We start from the raw sequence: 17,685 nt of genomic DNA on the forward strand, positions 1-17,685 counted from the left end.
TAGAATGAATGAGCGTTTGGAATTAGTTTTTGAAGAGCATCTATCAAAGTTTTGTCTAACATTCTCTGAAGGACTTCATACTTTGTACCATCATCAAAGAAAGAGACTTTCTACTTGCTTTAAGTTACACTTCATTTGCTTTACAGAAATGTCTAACTCTTAGTGAATAGGAGTCCTTTCCACCTGTGCGTGTATGTGTGTGTGCGTGTGTGTGTACATGAACACAAATTTAAGGAAAGTTGATGCCTTGTCTAATGCTGATAAGGGTTAGACACCAAACAGAGAGTCCTTATAATATACTACTAATTATATTTTGGTAGCAATACATCCATTTATGGTTTAGGTATTTCCAGTCTCCACGATTCCAAACAAGGAAACTGAGACTCAGAGAGCTTAGGTGACATTTCACAGCTATTCGGGACAGAGGAATGACTGACTGGAATCCAGGGTAGAAAATTTTGTTCTTACCCCTAACCCATGCCAAGTTTCAAAGCACTATTTCATTTATATTTCCAATAAATTTTTAAAAAATCTTAAGGTGTCTAGAAAGAAAAATCTTTTTAAGGACAATCACTTTTGCTGCTCCCTTCACTTTTTTGCTTGGAAAAGTCAATGAGGTTCTGTATTGCCTTTGGCACTTGGGACTGCTTTCATTTCTGTATTTTTATTGGTCCTCCGGGGTTCCCATGGGAAGGTCCCAGTCGGGGACCTCTTCTCAGTGGCTGTGATTACGGAGCAGGGTTACACCCACTCCCGGAGGTCAAGTGGCTTTTAGCCCAGTTCTCCAGCCTGCGCTACTCTGGGTTCCTCTCCAGCCCGGGCGTTTGCATCTGACACGCAGGATACAGGGAGTCAAGGACCGAAGGAGAGAGCATGTGGAGAGATATTTTAAATTAAGCTCCAGAAATGGAGCTGGAGACGTCAAGCCACTCACAGGAAGGAAGAATCATTTTTCAACAATGTGTTTTAAGAATTGAAAGATTAAAAATACAGTACTTGTTTTTCTCTTTCTGACTTACTTCACTCTGTATGACAGACTCTAGGTCCATCCACCTCACTACAAATAACTCAATTTCGCTTCTTTCTATGGCTAATATTCCATTGTATATGTGTGCCACGGCTTCTTTATCCATTCATCTGTCAATGGACACTTAGGTTGCTTCCATGTCCTGGCTATTGTAAATAGAGCTGCAATGAACACTGTGGTACATGACTCTTCTTGAATTATGGTTTTCTCAGGGTATATGCCCAGTAGTGGGATTGCTGGGTCATATGGTAGTTCTATTTTGAGTTTTTTAAGGAACCTCCATACTGTTCTCCATAGTGGCTGCACCAATTCACATGGGTAAGCTGGGACGAAGTGAGAGAGTGGCATGGACATATATACACGACCAAATGTAAAATAGCTAGTGGAAGCAGCCGCATAGCACAGGGAGATCAGCTCGGTGCTTTGTGACCACCTAGAGGGGTGGGAGGGTGGGAGACGCAAGAGGGAAGAGATATGGGGATAAATGTATATGTATAGCTGATTCACTTTGTTATAAAGCAGAAACTAACCTACCATTGTAAAGCAATTATACTCCAATAAAGATGTTAAATATATATATGTATATATACATAAAAAGGGAAAAATTCATGAAAATTACCAAAATTAAATAAATAAATAAAGGATTAAAAATAGGAAATCCAAGATTCTCCAAATTAGAAGTTAGGAAACTCAAGGAGACATAGTTTCTTCATGTAATTAGATTTATGCAAAATAAAATTAAAGGCATCCCATAAATTACTTAATGGAAAATAAGTCCTTGACTGTCTGACTCAGAAATCGGTTTGTTTTGCAAGGATCCTTTAATCAGCTCTCTAGGAGGCCGCTGTCTGGCAGACAGCTAAAATACCTTAGATGACCAAGAGTTGGCTGGAGAAGCTGTGTGCTGCACAACTATTTTCCTTAAGGCGGTCTTAACGTTTTAATCAGTCTCCGTCTCAAGATTGGACATGATTGATGTGTTTCCCTTCAGAAATGTACAAACTGGCTACAAAGCGTTGGCAAGGTGAGGACACCTGGGGTCCACAGCCCGGGCTTGTCTGAGGGGCGTGGCCTGGGGCAGGTCGCCAGGGTGGTAGAGTGGAGGACCGTGCTTTCCAAACTCACCCTGCGACATCACAGAGTTACTGTAAGGAAGGAACGTGCACAGCGAATTCTTTCCTGCAGTCAAAAGTCACAGCTTTCTGAAAATCTAACACCTAGAAGAGTTTTCAATATGTTTTGAAAGATGAAGCGTCATGTAAGTGAAGACCCTAAAAAAAGCGTAGGATTACTTTGTACTGTTGAACAGCAAGTCCTTTGGCATTTCAGGAAATACTACAGAACCTCCTTCCTTATCCTTGAACTTCAATCTTGCCTTTCCTTTGAAGATGAGTCCAGCAGTGAACCTCCATATTGGTCATATCTGGCGCCGGGGCTTTACACAGCAGCCCCTCTGTGGAGAGTTCTGGCGTCACGCGGCTGAGGACCAAGCTGCTGGCCACCAAGGGCCGCCAGCCCCCTAAGACGGTCCTCTCTCAGACAAGGGCCCTAGAAACAAAGCCCTATTTACCCCCATCAAAGGCCTGCTTCATCCTGAACAAAATCTGCAAGCTATGAGACAATCTATTTTTCAAATTCTCAAAATCAAGTCTTAGCGGGGACAGATCTCTCAGGTGTTTCCTGTGTCATCTAGTTTTATTTTGTTTTGACTGATCGGAAACACAGCCACTGGGAGAAACCCTCAGCCAGACCTCCTGCAACTGTTTGTATGGGAATCGGTGACCCCAAGACCCTGTGATTGACTCAGGACAGACATCTTGGTTCCCTTAGCAACCCAAAGGATGCCTGGCACACAGGAGGGCGGCAAGAAATGCTTACCACAGTACTTGTCAAACTTGAGAGTGCTTCAGAGTCAGCCCTGGAGGGCTTGTCAAAACACAGATTGCTGGGCCCTACCCCCAAGACTTCGGACCCAAGACCTCTGGGCCGGGGCCTGAGAACCTGCATTTTTAATGAGCTCCCAGGGGCTGCTGGGCCTGCTGGCCCACGTATACTACACTTTGAAAACCTCTGGCCTAAAGATTCAGGGTTTTGAAGCTCAAATAATTTATCTGTGGGGCAGCTCCTCACCCACACCCCCAGCTTCCTTGGCAACAACAGGGTAAGCCGCTGGCACTCGCTGGAATTTTCCTACAGGATAATACTGAAAGTCTCTATTCAGAGCCTTATTCCCTTAGGTTAGACTTTGGTCCATGTTAAAATGCAAATGCTCTTTGGAGGAGGATCAGGAGTTTATTGGACAAATATTCGTTGAGCATATTCTAGATACCAAGCACTGAACTGAACCCTGAGGATTTGAAAATAATAACAGTCTATTAGATACACAGGAGCTTATACTGGGGGGAGACAGTTGGATAAATCAGTATTCACAGTTCTCATGAATTAAGGAATAATGATGTCTACTTACAAATAATTACCAGGCAGTGTTAAAAGACGGACTACAGAGAGGCCATCAAAAGGGGAATGAAGGGGACTTCCCTGGCGGCCCAGTGGTTAAGACTCTGCGCTTCCAATGCAGGGGGCACGGGTTCCATCCTTGGTCAGGGAAAGTAGGATCCCACATGCCTAGTGGTGTGGCCAAAAAATTTAAAAAATAAATTAATAAAATTAATTTTAAAAAGGGGAGTGAAGGAGGTCAGGCTGGAGCCCCGCTTCAGGGGGCAGGGCCGGTGAGGGCTACCAGCCTGTGACTCAGCAGCGCCTCAAGGGCAAGATCATACCCTCCTCTGTGAGGGGCTTAGAAAGGCAGGAAGGGGAGAGAACGTGGGGTGCCTGAATGCCTGGAGAGGACAGGGGAAGAAATACCTACAACGGCCAGAGAAATAACTGGGAACAAGTGCTTCAGAATTCGGCCCAGGTTCTGCCTGGGAAGGAGCTAATGGGAGGGGATTGATGTGAAGCTGGAAATAAAGCTGCAGCACAATTGAAAAGCAGCGAAGCAAACAGAAGCCAAAGCAAAGCACTGGGAGAAACTTAAACAGACAACACTGGAAAGTAATGGGAGCAAGAGACCTGGCTTCCCAGAGCAGCGCAGAAACTTCCAGGAAAGGCAAAGGGTGCCCGGCATCGAATGGGTCCAAAGCTGACAGCCGTGGCAGCTTTTTGAGAATAGAAAGATGTGCCCTCTCCACACAGACACATTTTAACGGGGAGCCCTCTGGGCAGGTGAACTAGAAAGTGCCGCCCCCTGCTCCCCCCTCGCCCAGGACGCTGGGAGCTCACTCAGCAGCTGTGCTCCCACCAAGGCCTCGAGCCAGATGGGCTCCCCACCACTGCCACCAGCATACTGGGACTCGGCATCACACCCAGGCTGACCACTGGGCCCTAAAAGTGTTTCATCTACTTCTGGGTTGGTAGCAGCTGGAGGAAGACAGCAGGCTCAGGCCTTTGTAGTGACACCGTGGGACGTGTACTTGGGGAAACTTCTCTGTGGGTTCCCTTCGGCTGCAGAATAAGATGGTCTGAGAAATGAGGGGCGCTCCGGATGCAGTCAGCTCTTTGATCTGCAAGGTACCGTCCTGCTCTCAGAATCTGTGGCTTGAGCAGATCCACCCCAGGCATGACCCCAGTCATTGATAGGGAACGACTGCAGAGAGGAAGCCTGGAAGTGGATTTATTCAATAAATATTTATAGAGCGGCTCATCCTTTCATCACCTTGCTTTGGGACAGCTCTTGACTGTTCACAGAGTGTTTTTATGTTTCTTCTGTAATCAGTCCTTCGTGGCAGTATCCATGTAAAGTAGGTAGGAACTATCATTAACATTTTACAGATGAAGAAACTGGATCTCAGAGAAATTGACTTATTAAGGTCATATGAAGGAGGCTTGGCAAAACAAGGGCTGGAAGCTGGCTCTTAGGACGGGGTACTTTCCACCATTCCAGAAAGTGCTGTGGCTAATAGAAGAAATGCAAAAGCCCCTCCAACAGCGCCATCAGCAGAAATACAATGTAAGCTACATATATAATTCTGAATATTTTGGAGGGGAGCTAAAAAGAAGCAAGTGAGTCTAATTTAAATAATAATATTTAATCCAGTTTGTTAAAAATATTATCAATTCACCATGTAGTAAATATGAAGCAATATTAATGAGGTGTTTTCATGGTTTTTTTTTTTCATACTAAGTCTTTGAAATCAGTGTGTATTTTATACTTAGAACACATCTCAATTAGGATGCTGGATTTTTATTAGAAATACTTGATCTGTATTTAGATTTTCTAAAATTTACAACTGAAAAGTAGATTCATATAGTCAAGTTGGCCCAAGCATACTTAAAAGTTTTCCGATAAGTAAACCGAGGATCCGTTTTTAAGTTAAATTTACGTTAATTAAGAGTAAATAAAAATTTAAATTTAGTCCCTCAGTGACGCTAGCCATATTTCAAGTGCTCAATAACCACGGGTGGCTAGTGGGCCTCCCAGGAGCCTCCAGTCTGGGAGACCCGATATGTAATTTGCTCTATGTGTTGGTTAATTTAGTCTTGTCCCTTGATAACCATGTTAAAGGTTGGTCTTCTCCATCCTTGCCCATCATTGCCCATCTCCTTCGGTGGCCTCCCGTGACCTCAATTAAATCTATTCTCACTTCCTCATTCCCACAGCTGCTTGCTGTGCCCACTCCGGAAGATGGAGGTTGTCATGGCCCAAGAGAGGTGATATCTTTGTAACAGTAGCTCGGTAACTTTTAGGATAGAAACAGAGAAGAAGCTGGGAGAAAGACTGGATTCATGAACGGTTAGGACAGCGGTATATTTAGGTGCAACCTGACAAGCCTTGTGGAACACCTTTGACTTACACAGGACTCTGGCCAGCAGAAACTTGGTTCCTCTGTTTCCAAAAGCAAGTCCATCTTGATAGAGTGTGACCATCTAAATTCTGGTTGGATTTTCATAGGAGTAGAAATGGCACTCCGTTTCTCCCGGGGTAGGGGGGGAAATGTCTTCTTATCTAAAAGTATAAGCAAAAGTGTACCCCATTCACTGGATTGAGTTAAGAGCATTGTTCCTGTGTGGTTTTTAGGAAGACTTGAGTAATGATTCATTTGCCATCTGTGCATGAATCTGTGTTTGCCTCTTTCTTTTCCTACACGTGACGCATCGGCCAAGACTGTGCTGCTTTGAGGAAGAGCATCTCCTGCATCTTTGCTGTTCTGTGACCCCATTGGACCCAGGTCCTTGGGACTCGGGGACGCTGCAAAATATTCGGCAAATATGAACTACGTGTGTCCAGCCCCTCATTTTGTCTCCACATTATTGGCGCCTCAGCTCCACTGAACACACAAGCAGAAATGTTTCCTTGTCCCTTGCTTCCCTTGCTTTGTTCTCACGGGGTTTAGAGGTAAGGGTTGAGGTAATGAGGGTGCAGGTCCAGGCTGGTCGGTGAAACCTGACCCAGAGGCAATTTGGTTATTAAAGTCATCTTCTTAAACTCTTGAAGTTAAGATAGTTGATGTTAGCTGCTGGGAATGCAATCCTGCCAAAAAGACAAGCAGGAGCCTGTCTGGCCCCTCAAATATTTCAAAATGGGAAGCTAGGAATGTGTCATAGCTTTCCAGGTTGCCAACTTCCTTAAATGCACATACAATGATAACTCATTCAAACACTTCTACTAACAAGTCAGAGAAGTATTGGGATGAAGAAGCATTTCCCACTAGTCCCGGGAGATGTCCCGCTAAATAAATGATCCACAATCAGATAAGCTTGAGAGACACCACTGCTTCTCTTCCCCTGTCAGAGACTCATCCAAGGCCGAAAAAAGCCCTCTTGCAAGGAAGCCTGTTCAGCTTGGTTTGCCTGGAGTTAACTAAACTTAACTGATTGTGAGACTTACTTTTTCAGGGAACACTTGTGAATCGCTCAAGAATTATTGCTCTCTGAACTTCTATGGTACATGACGATTTTAAATAACCTACTTCCAGCCTCCATTAAGTTTTTAGTTATAAATATTTTAGAAGGCCGTCAAGGCTAAGCAAGTATCTAAGGTAGCCCATGGCATATCCAATATATAAAAATGACCAACTTCTGATATTTAGTCCTCCATTCATGCTTGACTCAGTAATGTTAAATTTTTAACGTTTTAATAATTTCATAATCCTTGGAGATATTAAAAGAAACTAATCGTGCTGATCTTAGAAATCTGAATTGACTTGTTATATTTTTGTTGTGTTAGATATGTGATTCAGCTCCAGCATTCCACAGAACAGAACATTCTCAGATTGTGACTCCGTTAAAATCTAAACCGGACTCAGCTAAAATGAACTTGCATTCATTCACTTAGTCAGTGAGTCAGTCATCAGTTAAATCAGTCAAGAAATATTTTTTGAGGACCAAATAGCCATGAACTAAGGCCCTAGGGAAACAGAAATGGAATATGCAAACTGCCCTTACCCTCTGAGTGCTTACAGCCTAGAAAGGAACACTAACGTCACGCAAGTATTAAAGGTAGAGAGGGGCTTCCCTGGTGGCGCAGTGGTTGGGAGTCTGCCTGCCGATGCAGGGGACACGGGTTCGTGCCCCAGTCCGGGAAGATCCCACGTGCCGCGGAGCGGCTGGGCCCGTGAGCCATGGCCGCTGAGCCTGCGCGTCCGGAGCCTGTGCTCCACAACGGGAGAGGCCACAACAGTGAGAGGCCCGCGTACCACAAAAAAAAAAAAAAAATGTAGAGAGAAAGTATAAGAGATCTGAGAATAAAATATCAGATCTACCTTTCCCTCTCTAAGTTCAAATCTCTGTAAACTAGAAAAGGATGGAAAGGGTAAGGAGCCCACACTTCATCCAGAATGACAATATCCTTATTATTTAGGAGAGTCACATCCCAAATGATTGGTTACAGCATTTCCAACAATAAAATCAATGGCCTAAATGTGAAATTAATTGGAAGTCACAGTTCTAATACACTGTTTTGGCGATTAGGCACATTAGATTGAATTGTTTCAGAATGCCTAATTATTGTGTCTGCCACACTCATCTGTTTGAGTCATTCCTAACTTTTGGACTGCTGCCTGGATCAGTTCTGCAGTACAGTTGCAGTTTCGCATTCTTTTCTCTCTTTTTTAATGCATAACTTTCCTCACTATATTCAAAGCTCAAAGCTCTAAACCGCACTTTCGCAAATTCTAGATAAGAGCCAAATAGTTTGTTAAAGTGTTGATTCCATTGAGTTTGGGTGTAAGTTGATATTTTATTTGTGTTTTGCAGGTTCAAGATTTAAAAGTGCCTGTGTGAAGTCACTTTTGCTGGAAAACACAGCCCGGGAGCTTTTGTGTTATCGTGTTTTGCTATCCAATACACATTACCCTGACCTTACGAGTGGATGAAGATACCTCAGTTGTCTGGCTTTGCCAATTCCTTGATTTCGGAATTTTAAAAGGTGAAAGGAAAGAGAAATCCTGCTAAGATCTGAACATCTAAGTGGCTTATTTTCCAGCATCGTCAATAGCTGCGAGCATCAGAACTAAATATTCTCCCAAGGAGTGCCATGATATTGAAGTCACTTTATTAAAAACAATTGTGTCTGCAAAACGATCAGGCGACTCGGACGTTTGCAGCCAGAGATGACACTGAGCATGCTTTCATTGCGGCCCGCAGTCTTCGAGTGGGGCATATTGATTGATGAGTGACCGCCTGCCGATAAATTCTCTCCTCACTCTGTTTCCCGGATTGGGCTTCTTTAAGCAATTTGTCACTTACCTTCAGACTTACATGTGGGATTTTTCACAGCAATAGTTTTGGAATCATTGGAACTTGATTTGATTTCATCATTTAACAGAAACGAACAGGATCCAAATTATTTTCTCATCATGGCTTTGAATGTTGCCCCGGTCAGAGATACAAAATGGCTGACCTTGGAAGTCTGCAGACAGTTCCAGAGAGGAACGTGCTCCCGTTCTGATGAGGAATGCAAATTTGCCCACCCCCCCAAAAGTTGCCAGGTCGAAAATGGAAGAGTAATCGCCTGCTTTGATTCCCTAAAGGTAAGAGAATGTATTTTACGTGTCACATCAATGCCACATTGGACTTTCAAATGGAATATTTTTCGTTGTACTTTTACAGACGTTTAACAATCGATTTTAGATCCTGTTTTCTTATTTGTGGTGACTGTTGGGAGATTTGCACTCAAATTTTTTCATATCAGGTATATATAAAGATTTTACGGATCCATGTTTAAATTAAAAATACATGGTGCTGTATTTTTGGTCTGGCGTGACATTCATGTACCCAAGAGTTTTAAATCAAAGTCTGGCTTGTGACAACTGAGGATAAATATTTTATTAACGTTTGATCTTCTGGAGGTTATACAAAGGTGAAGAAATTGAATGTGTCACTTTTATGTGCCAGTTATTCTGATTCACCTCTTGAAGAATTTTCTACTCTTGTGGCTTTCTTTCTTGACCAAGGGTTTCCTAAAATACTTTACTTAATAGGTTTTTCACTCTCTTTGACAATTTGTCATCGCTACAGAAATTATTAAGTACACACGCAGTACTTCTTGAGAACCTACTATGTGTAAGTTAACACATAGCACATCAGAGAAGAAATGAATGTGATTCAAGATGGTATCCTTGGTGATCTCACTGTCTGGTAGGGAAAACACAGCAAATGGCTACAATGCAAGACAGAAAGGGACATGGGCCCTAAGAGAAGGATAGAGGGCAGACTTCTATGGGGAACCATAGATGGGAGAGCTGGCTTCCAGCTGATTGTTTCAAGAAATGTTTTTGGAGGCTGTGGCACCTGAGTTGTATACTGAGTTTGGTGGAGCCTGGGCTTGAAGAAATGGGAGAATTATAATGAAAGATCTAATTGAAGGAAAGGGGGATGCCTTAGCCCATAACGCTTTGAGGTTGATTTTGCCCTAAGATTATGGATTCTATCAATCCCTGACTGTCTAGGACAGTTCTAACATCAATGGATATAGGTAAGATATATAGCTTAAAAAAAAAAAAGATTTGGGAAATCATAGTGCTGTGAGTTTACAAAATAGTGACCTTAGTCTTTTCTTGAGTATGAAGGGACTGGGTATGTATTTTGGAAAAAATTCATCTTAAAGTAAAAAGACTTTTAAGTGAAAATTAAAACACAAGACTTCAAATCATATATTAAAGGGAAAATGTGTCTATATACTAAAAGCAGAAGAATGCATTTATAGCTCAGTAGAATTATTTTAAGGATTAAAATTTGAAAAATTATAAATATGTGATTTACCTCAACAGCTACTCCATTTTCTTTCTTTTTTATCTTTTTTGTCTAAGTTTATTAGATTAGACTTTAAAATTATAAATCATTTTGTCTACACAGAAATGAATAGATGGATAAATCACAGTTCATATAAACTATAACAGCATAAGCACATTTTTATATTAGTATTTATTTTGCTTGTAGTCAAAAAAGTAAATGAAGTATTTGCTTCTATGATTATCACCAATGGAAGCATTCACTATAAAAAGCAGTGTAGATTGAAAACTAGAACATAAGAACTTTAAGATATGGAATCAGGTCAGAGATGAGAAATTCATTTTCCAGGTCATCCCCAATCTCTTCATTTTATTAATCCAACTCTTCTCTGGTCAGATATTTACTATTAAACTGATATTTTAGCAAGTTTCTTAAAGCTTTTAATTCTTGGACATCCCTGGTGGTGCAGTGGTTAAGAATCCGCCTACCAATGCAGGGGACATGGGTTTGAGCCCTGGGGGTCCAGGAAGATCCCACATGCCTCAGAGCAACTAAGCCTGTGCGCCACAACTACTGAGTCTTCGCTCTAGAGCCCAAAAACCTCAGCTACTGAGCCCATGTGCCACAATTACTGAAGCCTCGTGCCACAACTACTGAAGCCTGCATGCCTAGAGCCCAAGCTCGGCAACAAGAGAAGCCGCCGCAGTGAGAAGCGCACTCACCGCAACAAAGAGTAGCCCCCGCTCACCACAACTAGAGAAAGCCTGCGCGCAGCAACAAAGACCAACACAGCCAAAAATAAATAAATAATAATTTTTTTTAAAAAAGTGGTTTTGGTTCAAGGTGTTGGAGTGTGTGTGTGCCCACATGATTCTGAAATGCACGATTTCAGATATTATGATGTGATAATGTACAGGACAGCTTCACACTTTAAGAATTCTTGGACCCACCAATTATACTTCCTGCATAAGAGATCCATTTCCCCATCATGACTTCTACTCTCCCTTGTAAATCAACTGCTTCCCCTTTGTGGCCTCCCTTGACACTATTCAGACCTCCATATACAGTTGATTCCTCTAAGTATGTGTCCTTGCACAAGCAAGTAAGTTTCCCAAAGGCAGGATTGTGTCTTATTCATCTTTGTGCCCCAGCACCTAACGTGGTAACTGGCACATAGCAGAAATGCAATCATAACCATTCAAAGTATGCATAAATGAAGAAAGAATCCCCACAGTTTTTCAAAAGGGATTATTGATGATCATTGGTGAACTTCAGACACAGAACTTCTCCGCATGAGTGTTCACCATTTTCTTTAAATATTTCATTTTACAAGCCTGGCCAGCCTCTCCTTTGAAGTCTCTCCTGCTCTTTTCCCCCAGGGCATGCTCCTCATTCTTTTACCCCTCTAAACTGCCTGCCTATTTTACCTCTAACGCCACCTCTTCCTCCCCTTGCTCCCTAACGTAGATGCTGTCCGAGACTCAGTGTTGGTCCTTCCTAGGCCAGGTTCAGTGATCAGTTCTGAAAGCGGACCTGCACTCAAATATTCAGTCCCCACCTCCGTGATGCTCAATCCCAATGCTGCGTGTGTGCCCTTTCCTTGCCAACTTTGTGGCTCCCAATGCCTACTGAACGCCCCGTGTGAATGGTCCATTGTCCCCTGCAGGTCAACATATCTAAATCCACATTCTTCATCCTGTCTCCACCCTGAGCCATCATCCCACTCCATCCCTATGCCTTGTTCCCCAGGCACAAAATCTTAGGTGGATCCTGACCATCATGCCAAACACGCTTAGTTGTTTTTTGTTTTTTTTTCTTGATGTTCTGGTTGTAGGGAAGTATACATCTTTAAGAATTAATCAAAACTATGGAATCTTTACCCAGAAAAGTGGTCATACCCTCAGACTACTGCAAACAATCTCAAGATCTCCAAGGTTTCATGTTGGCTTCTAAGAGCTGTCTCTGGACTGTGAGTTACGGAACTCTCATTCAAGGAGAAGTCTGACACATTAAGGTGGGCGCGAGAAGACCAGAGGGTCATTAAAGATACTTTCTGATTATTTTCCAAGTTTTCCTAGGGCCAAGATTAGAGCCAAATTCTTCCTAATGCTCAAGATATTCTCTGCTAAGGAATGATATACCTTTAGCTTCCAGGACAAAAGGAGGGCCATTACTCCCTGTCTAAGAACAGGTGGAATCAGCTTCAGTGCCTTCAGTAAGCAAAGGAATGAGGCTTCTCCAGCAATGCAGCATCTGCCTAAATGTCTTCCTTAGGGATAGCACATCTGTGGCATTTATGGCTGATGCCACTTTCCTAGGGACACAGCTTCCGCCAGTGAGATACCTACGTTCTAACACAGTTTAAAATGAAGAGTCAGGGACTTCCCTGGTGGCACAGTGGTTAAGAATCTGCCTGCCAATGCAGGGGACACGGGTTCAAGTCCTGGGCCAGGAAGATCCCACATGCTGTGGGAAAACTAAGCCAGTGCACCACAACTACTGAGCCTTCGCTCTAGAGCCCACGAGCCACAACTACTGAGCCCACGTGCCACAACTACTGAAGCCTGCATGGCTAGAGCCCATGCTCCGCAACAAGAGAAGCCACTGCAACGAGAAGCCCACGCACTGCAGTGAAGAGTAGCCCCCGCTCGCCGCAACTAGAGAAAGCCTGCGCGCAGCAATGAAGACCCAACGCAGCCAAACATAAACAGATAAAATAAATAAATTTTTAAAAAATATTTTAAAACATTAAAAAATAAATAAAATGAAGAGTCAGACAAGGTAATCTCTATGTTAGTTTCCTAGGGGCGTAGTAACAAATCACCACAGACTGGGTGGCTTAAAGCAACAGGAATTTATTATCTCCCAGTTATGGGGCTGGAAGTTTGATCAAAGTGTCCTCAGGGTCACGCTCCCTCTGCAGCTCCTACAGGAGGATCCTTCCTCGCCTCTTCTGGTTTCTTGTCGTGCATGCGTTCCTTGACTTATGGTAGCATTACTCTGATCTCTGCCTCCAGCTGCAGGTGTCTGTCTTTCTGTGTGTCTCTTTTTGCCTCATCTTCCCTCTGAGTCTGTGTCCAAATTTCCCCTTCTTACAAGGACAACAGTTATATTAGGTTAGGGCCCCCCGCTTCTCCAATATGACCTCATCTTAGCTAATGACATCCACAATGACCCTATTTTCAAATCAAGTCACATTCTGAGGGACAGGGATAATTCTATTTAAGATTTCAATATATCTTTTGGCGGGGGTGGAGGCGTGGAGGGGGACAACACAATTCAATGCATAACAATAATGTCCGAACATCAGAAATGAAGCACTGTGGTCTCATTCAATGATCCCAAATTGCGTTTCAGAGTCCACCTCCACACACTGCCCTGAATAGCCACTAGCCATCACTGGAGCTGGCAAAAGAGAGGAGGCTTAAAAAACTCCAGTTTTTGATAGTGAGTAAAAGAAGGGATGATGATAAACTGTCATTCTATGATTATAATAGTCTGTGTTTAAAACATGTAAGAGTAGATAAAAATAATTCACAGAGAAAAATGGCATAACTTACTTCTCCAAAAAAAAACTAATGGAGTAAAATACTAATTTTAACCTTAATTATATTGTTTAATAATTACATTTGTTTGTTATTCACTTTGCCTTGGGCAGTGATGTTAACTTCTGCTAGTCTGTGTAGCAGTTCTTAGGAAACCATTTCTTTACATTTATCATAATAAACGATTTGTTTCATATTCTATTTTTTCCAAACATGGAAATAGCATTTTGTCAGTACACTTCTTTCATTCAAACTCTTGTTTTTATTTTAGGATGTTTTTAATACAATGACATTGGAAGCAAAGATTTTAGGTAAAAGCCCTGGCCTGAGCATCTATAGCTGAGCCCTGGCATTTCTGCATGTAAGCTTACATCATTTCACCTCTCCCAGCTCCAGGTTACTCGTCAGTAAACATTCATTCATTCGTTTGTTTATTCGTTCATTCCCTCTTTAACTAAACAAGAGGTACAAACTCCAAATCTGCAGGAACCAGCAAGTAATATGAATGAGTGACTCAGCACTCACGGCTGGGGAGACCCAGGGCTCGCTGGAGACGGCAGGAATTTAGCTGAAGAGCACATAACCCCTCTAAAGACGGCAGCTGCCACCCGGCCACAAACAGCTGTGGCCTGCCTTGTGAGAATCCTGGAGATTTTTTAAAAAAGAACCAGAGATACAAGTTTTGATGTGAAGTTTCCCAATTTCTAAATCTTGGCAACCAATTAAAATATCTTTAAACCCCAAAGTTCAAATAAAACACACCTACAGGATGCATTCAGCCTGAAGACTGCCACATGTATCGTCTGAAATAAACAAACAGATACTGATCCTGTGACAGGTGCCACTAAACACTGGGAATAGAACAGCGTATACAACTTCTTCCATCAATAGAGCTAACTGAGGGCAGAGTAAATTTATAAACTGCTCTTAATCATTCTTGAAAGACTTGATTCACACTGCTTTGGTGATTCACTCTCTGGTTTTCCCCTTACCTCCTTGGCCACTCCGTCTCTGTCTCCCTTCCTGAATCTTCTGCCTCCTCCTGACCTCTAAATGCTGGCGTTTCTCCAGGCTTGATCCCTGAGCATCTTCTCTGCATTTGCTCACATCCACAGTGGACAGTTACCTGACTCTTCTGGTAACTCACCAAGCATGTTCTTGCCTCGGGAGCTTTGTACTTTCTGCCCAGAAAACTGGACTTCCCTAGATGACCTTATCCAACCCAAAGGCTGTAAACATTTTCTATATACTGAAGTTTTAAAAAATTTCTAGCTCTAGGCTTGATTTCTCCCCTGAACTCTAGACTCATGTATCCAATTGCCAACCTGACATCTCTACCTGGATATTCAAGTGACATCTCAAATTTAATATATCCACTAATAAGTTCTTGATTCCCCCTTCAACCTGCTGTTCCCATGGTACCTATTCTCAGTAGATGGTGCCATTTATTCAGTTGATCAAATAAAACATCTTGAAACCCAGCCTGAATCTTCTCTTACCATTACCACCATATCCAGTCTCTCAGTCTATTCTATCAGTAAGTCCTATTCTCTCTGCCTTCAAAAGATATCCTAAATCTGAGCGTTTTTCAGCACTCCTATGATGACTGCCTTGGCCCACACTACCATCGTGTCTCAAATGGACTGTTATAACAGTCTATTGTAGCTTTCACTTTTGCCACTTCCTACTCTAGTGACCCGTAAGTCATGTCACTCTCTTGCTCAAAGCCTTCCAATAGCTGCCCATTTCATTTATGGAACCTGAAGTCCCTAAGGCTCCACGTGGGCTGCACCCTGCTGCATTCCTGGTCCCACTGTGCTCCCGTCAACTTGGCCTCTTTGCTCCTCAGGCCTTTGCACTGGATGTTCCCTCTACCTGGAATGCTCTTTCCGCAGGTTACCATAAGCCTCAGTTCTTCACTTTAGTCTGGGCTTCGCTTAAATATCACATACCCATCCACAAAAGCAACCTCAGAACTTGTCCTTAAGGGATGTTATCTGCCTACGTATCTCCTGCTTGCCCGTGTCCACTGCTAGGAGTTAAGGCTGTAAGGCAGGGGTCTCATTGCTCTTTCCTTGTACATGGCAGCTGCTGGGTGTGCCGTCATATTTACCAGTGAATAAGTATATCCTTAAATCCTACACTTTAAAGTATCACTGTTCCAACAAAATTCAGATCACTTTTTTGGCTACCTATTATTCATTTTCTCTGTTAATCTACAGACAGAAAAGCCCTCAAAGTTAAAGGCTTTGTACAAACAAGTTCTTTGATTTACAACCCAGAAGGTGTTTCTGGATCACGTTCATGGTTTTGACTGCACTGATAGGCAGGTCATATGGAGACTTGCCCACAAGTGTCAGCTATTAAAATTCCTGGGCTGGCTTGTTGGGCCACTGTGGGCACCCACCTCAGCCCTCCCCAAAGCCTGGCCATAGACTGATACTGGTATTGGACAACATTTTCACTAGTCTTCTACAAAATTAGGACATTGAAATACATTTGTGTATCTTTTTTTGGTTTGGTTTTGTTTTTATTGTGATGAGAACACAACAGGAGATCTACCCTCTCAACACACTTTTAAGTGCACAATACAGTATTGCCGTCTACAGGCATGACGTTGTACAGCATCTAGCATAACTGAAACTGTATGAAGTACATTTTTTCATAAAGGTAAATTCTTAAAAGGTTGCTTTTTTACTGAGATTGTTTGCTTCTTGTTTTTTTCTGATTATCATAATATTCCTTTCTTTTCTAAAATGATTGTCAATGGATGTGTTCTGTTGTTCTTTTTTCCTGAATGTCCTTACTCAGCAAAAACAAGTGGGCAACTCTATGTCAGTTCCCCTCTCTTCTTATGAAATATGACTGCTCCATAAAATTCATAAAAATCTATATCATTTGGTCTGACATTCCCACCATCAGACTCACTTCTTTGAGTCACACAGGAAAGTCTTCGTCATTAGAAAGTCACTGTTGAGTCCGCATTACCTGAGAGGCCTCTCGAACTTTTTTCTGTTAGCAAATGAGGACAGCTTGATCTATCAAATAAGCTAATTTTCATTTTTGGTGGGGAGAAGAGCCTGACCGGAGACTATGAGACCTAGCACATACTTGCTTCATTGCACAAGAGCAAGTCTCTAGGAAGCCAAAGACAGCTGGCATTCAGTGTCAAGGTCTAAACCATGGCAGGGGCTCACCCCTGGGGCTGGGGAGACCAGGGTTGTTCTAGGGGAGCTTCACCAATAATGAACTTCACCTGTTTTACAATTTCCCCGTGAACTGACCTGCTACTGGTAAATAGAACATTCTTTCCACTTGGTTTGGTTCAATTTCCTCTGGCTCAAAGATTACAGTCTAGTATGTATTACTCTTTCTCAGCTCTGTTTTGACCAAGAAGGATAAAACTGATAGAGGACAAATACTGCCCTGAGCACCCACCCTTGGGATTCAGGGAGTAAGTGGATGCTGACATGTTTATTTGTGGTCAACCTTACCTAGCCATCTTGCCTGACCAACCAGCAGGGGATGTGACTGATAAGACCGTCTTCTTATGACTGAAGTCATGTACCCATAATGAACATTAAGCCCTGTAGAAGACGAGATACTGCCGGGAGAAAGAGGAAAAGAAAGTGACGCAGAGGCTTTAACCTGGTTAAAGCAAAACAAAATGACTAGAGTCAACTTCAGGCCTGTTTATCTATTTCATTTAGATTACTATCATCTTACTGGAGTATTTCATATTCTTCTAAAAATCATTGCTTATAATTTTTGATTGAATATGATATGGACACTAAGGTACATTTGTAATCAATCTTAATATGAAGACTTATTTGCTGAAAAGTAGAATACAGTTAATATAGCCTTCTTAAAAATGCCCATCTG

General features: G+C 42.5%; 1 protein-coding gene across 4 annotated transcripts in view; it reads left to right on the forward strand.

Moving 5' to 3' along the window:
- The window catches only part of MBNL2 (muscleblind like splicing regulator 2), a 151,713-nt gene that overhangs the window by 41,606 nt on the left and 92,422 nt on the right, over positions 1-17,685 (forward strand). For all 4 annotated transcript variants that reach the window (XM_079902854.1, XM_079902853.1, XM_079902856.1 and 1 more), the window contains exon 2: positions 8,282-9,057. In XM_079902854.1, the coding sequence (XP_079758980.1) occupies positions 8,884-9,057 (174 nt within the window). In that variant the 5' untranslated portion in view covers positions 8,282-8,883. The remainder of the gene's footprint in view (positions 1-8,281; positions 9,058-17,685) is intronic.

Source organism: Stenella coeruleoalba (genome assembly GCF_951394435.1).
Source record: "Stenella coeruleoalba genome assembly, chromosome: 18".
Taxonomy (NCBI): domain Eukaryota; kingdom Metazoa; phylum Chordata; class Mammalia; order Artiodactyla; family Delphinidae; genus Stenella; species Stenella coeruleoalba.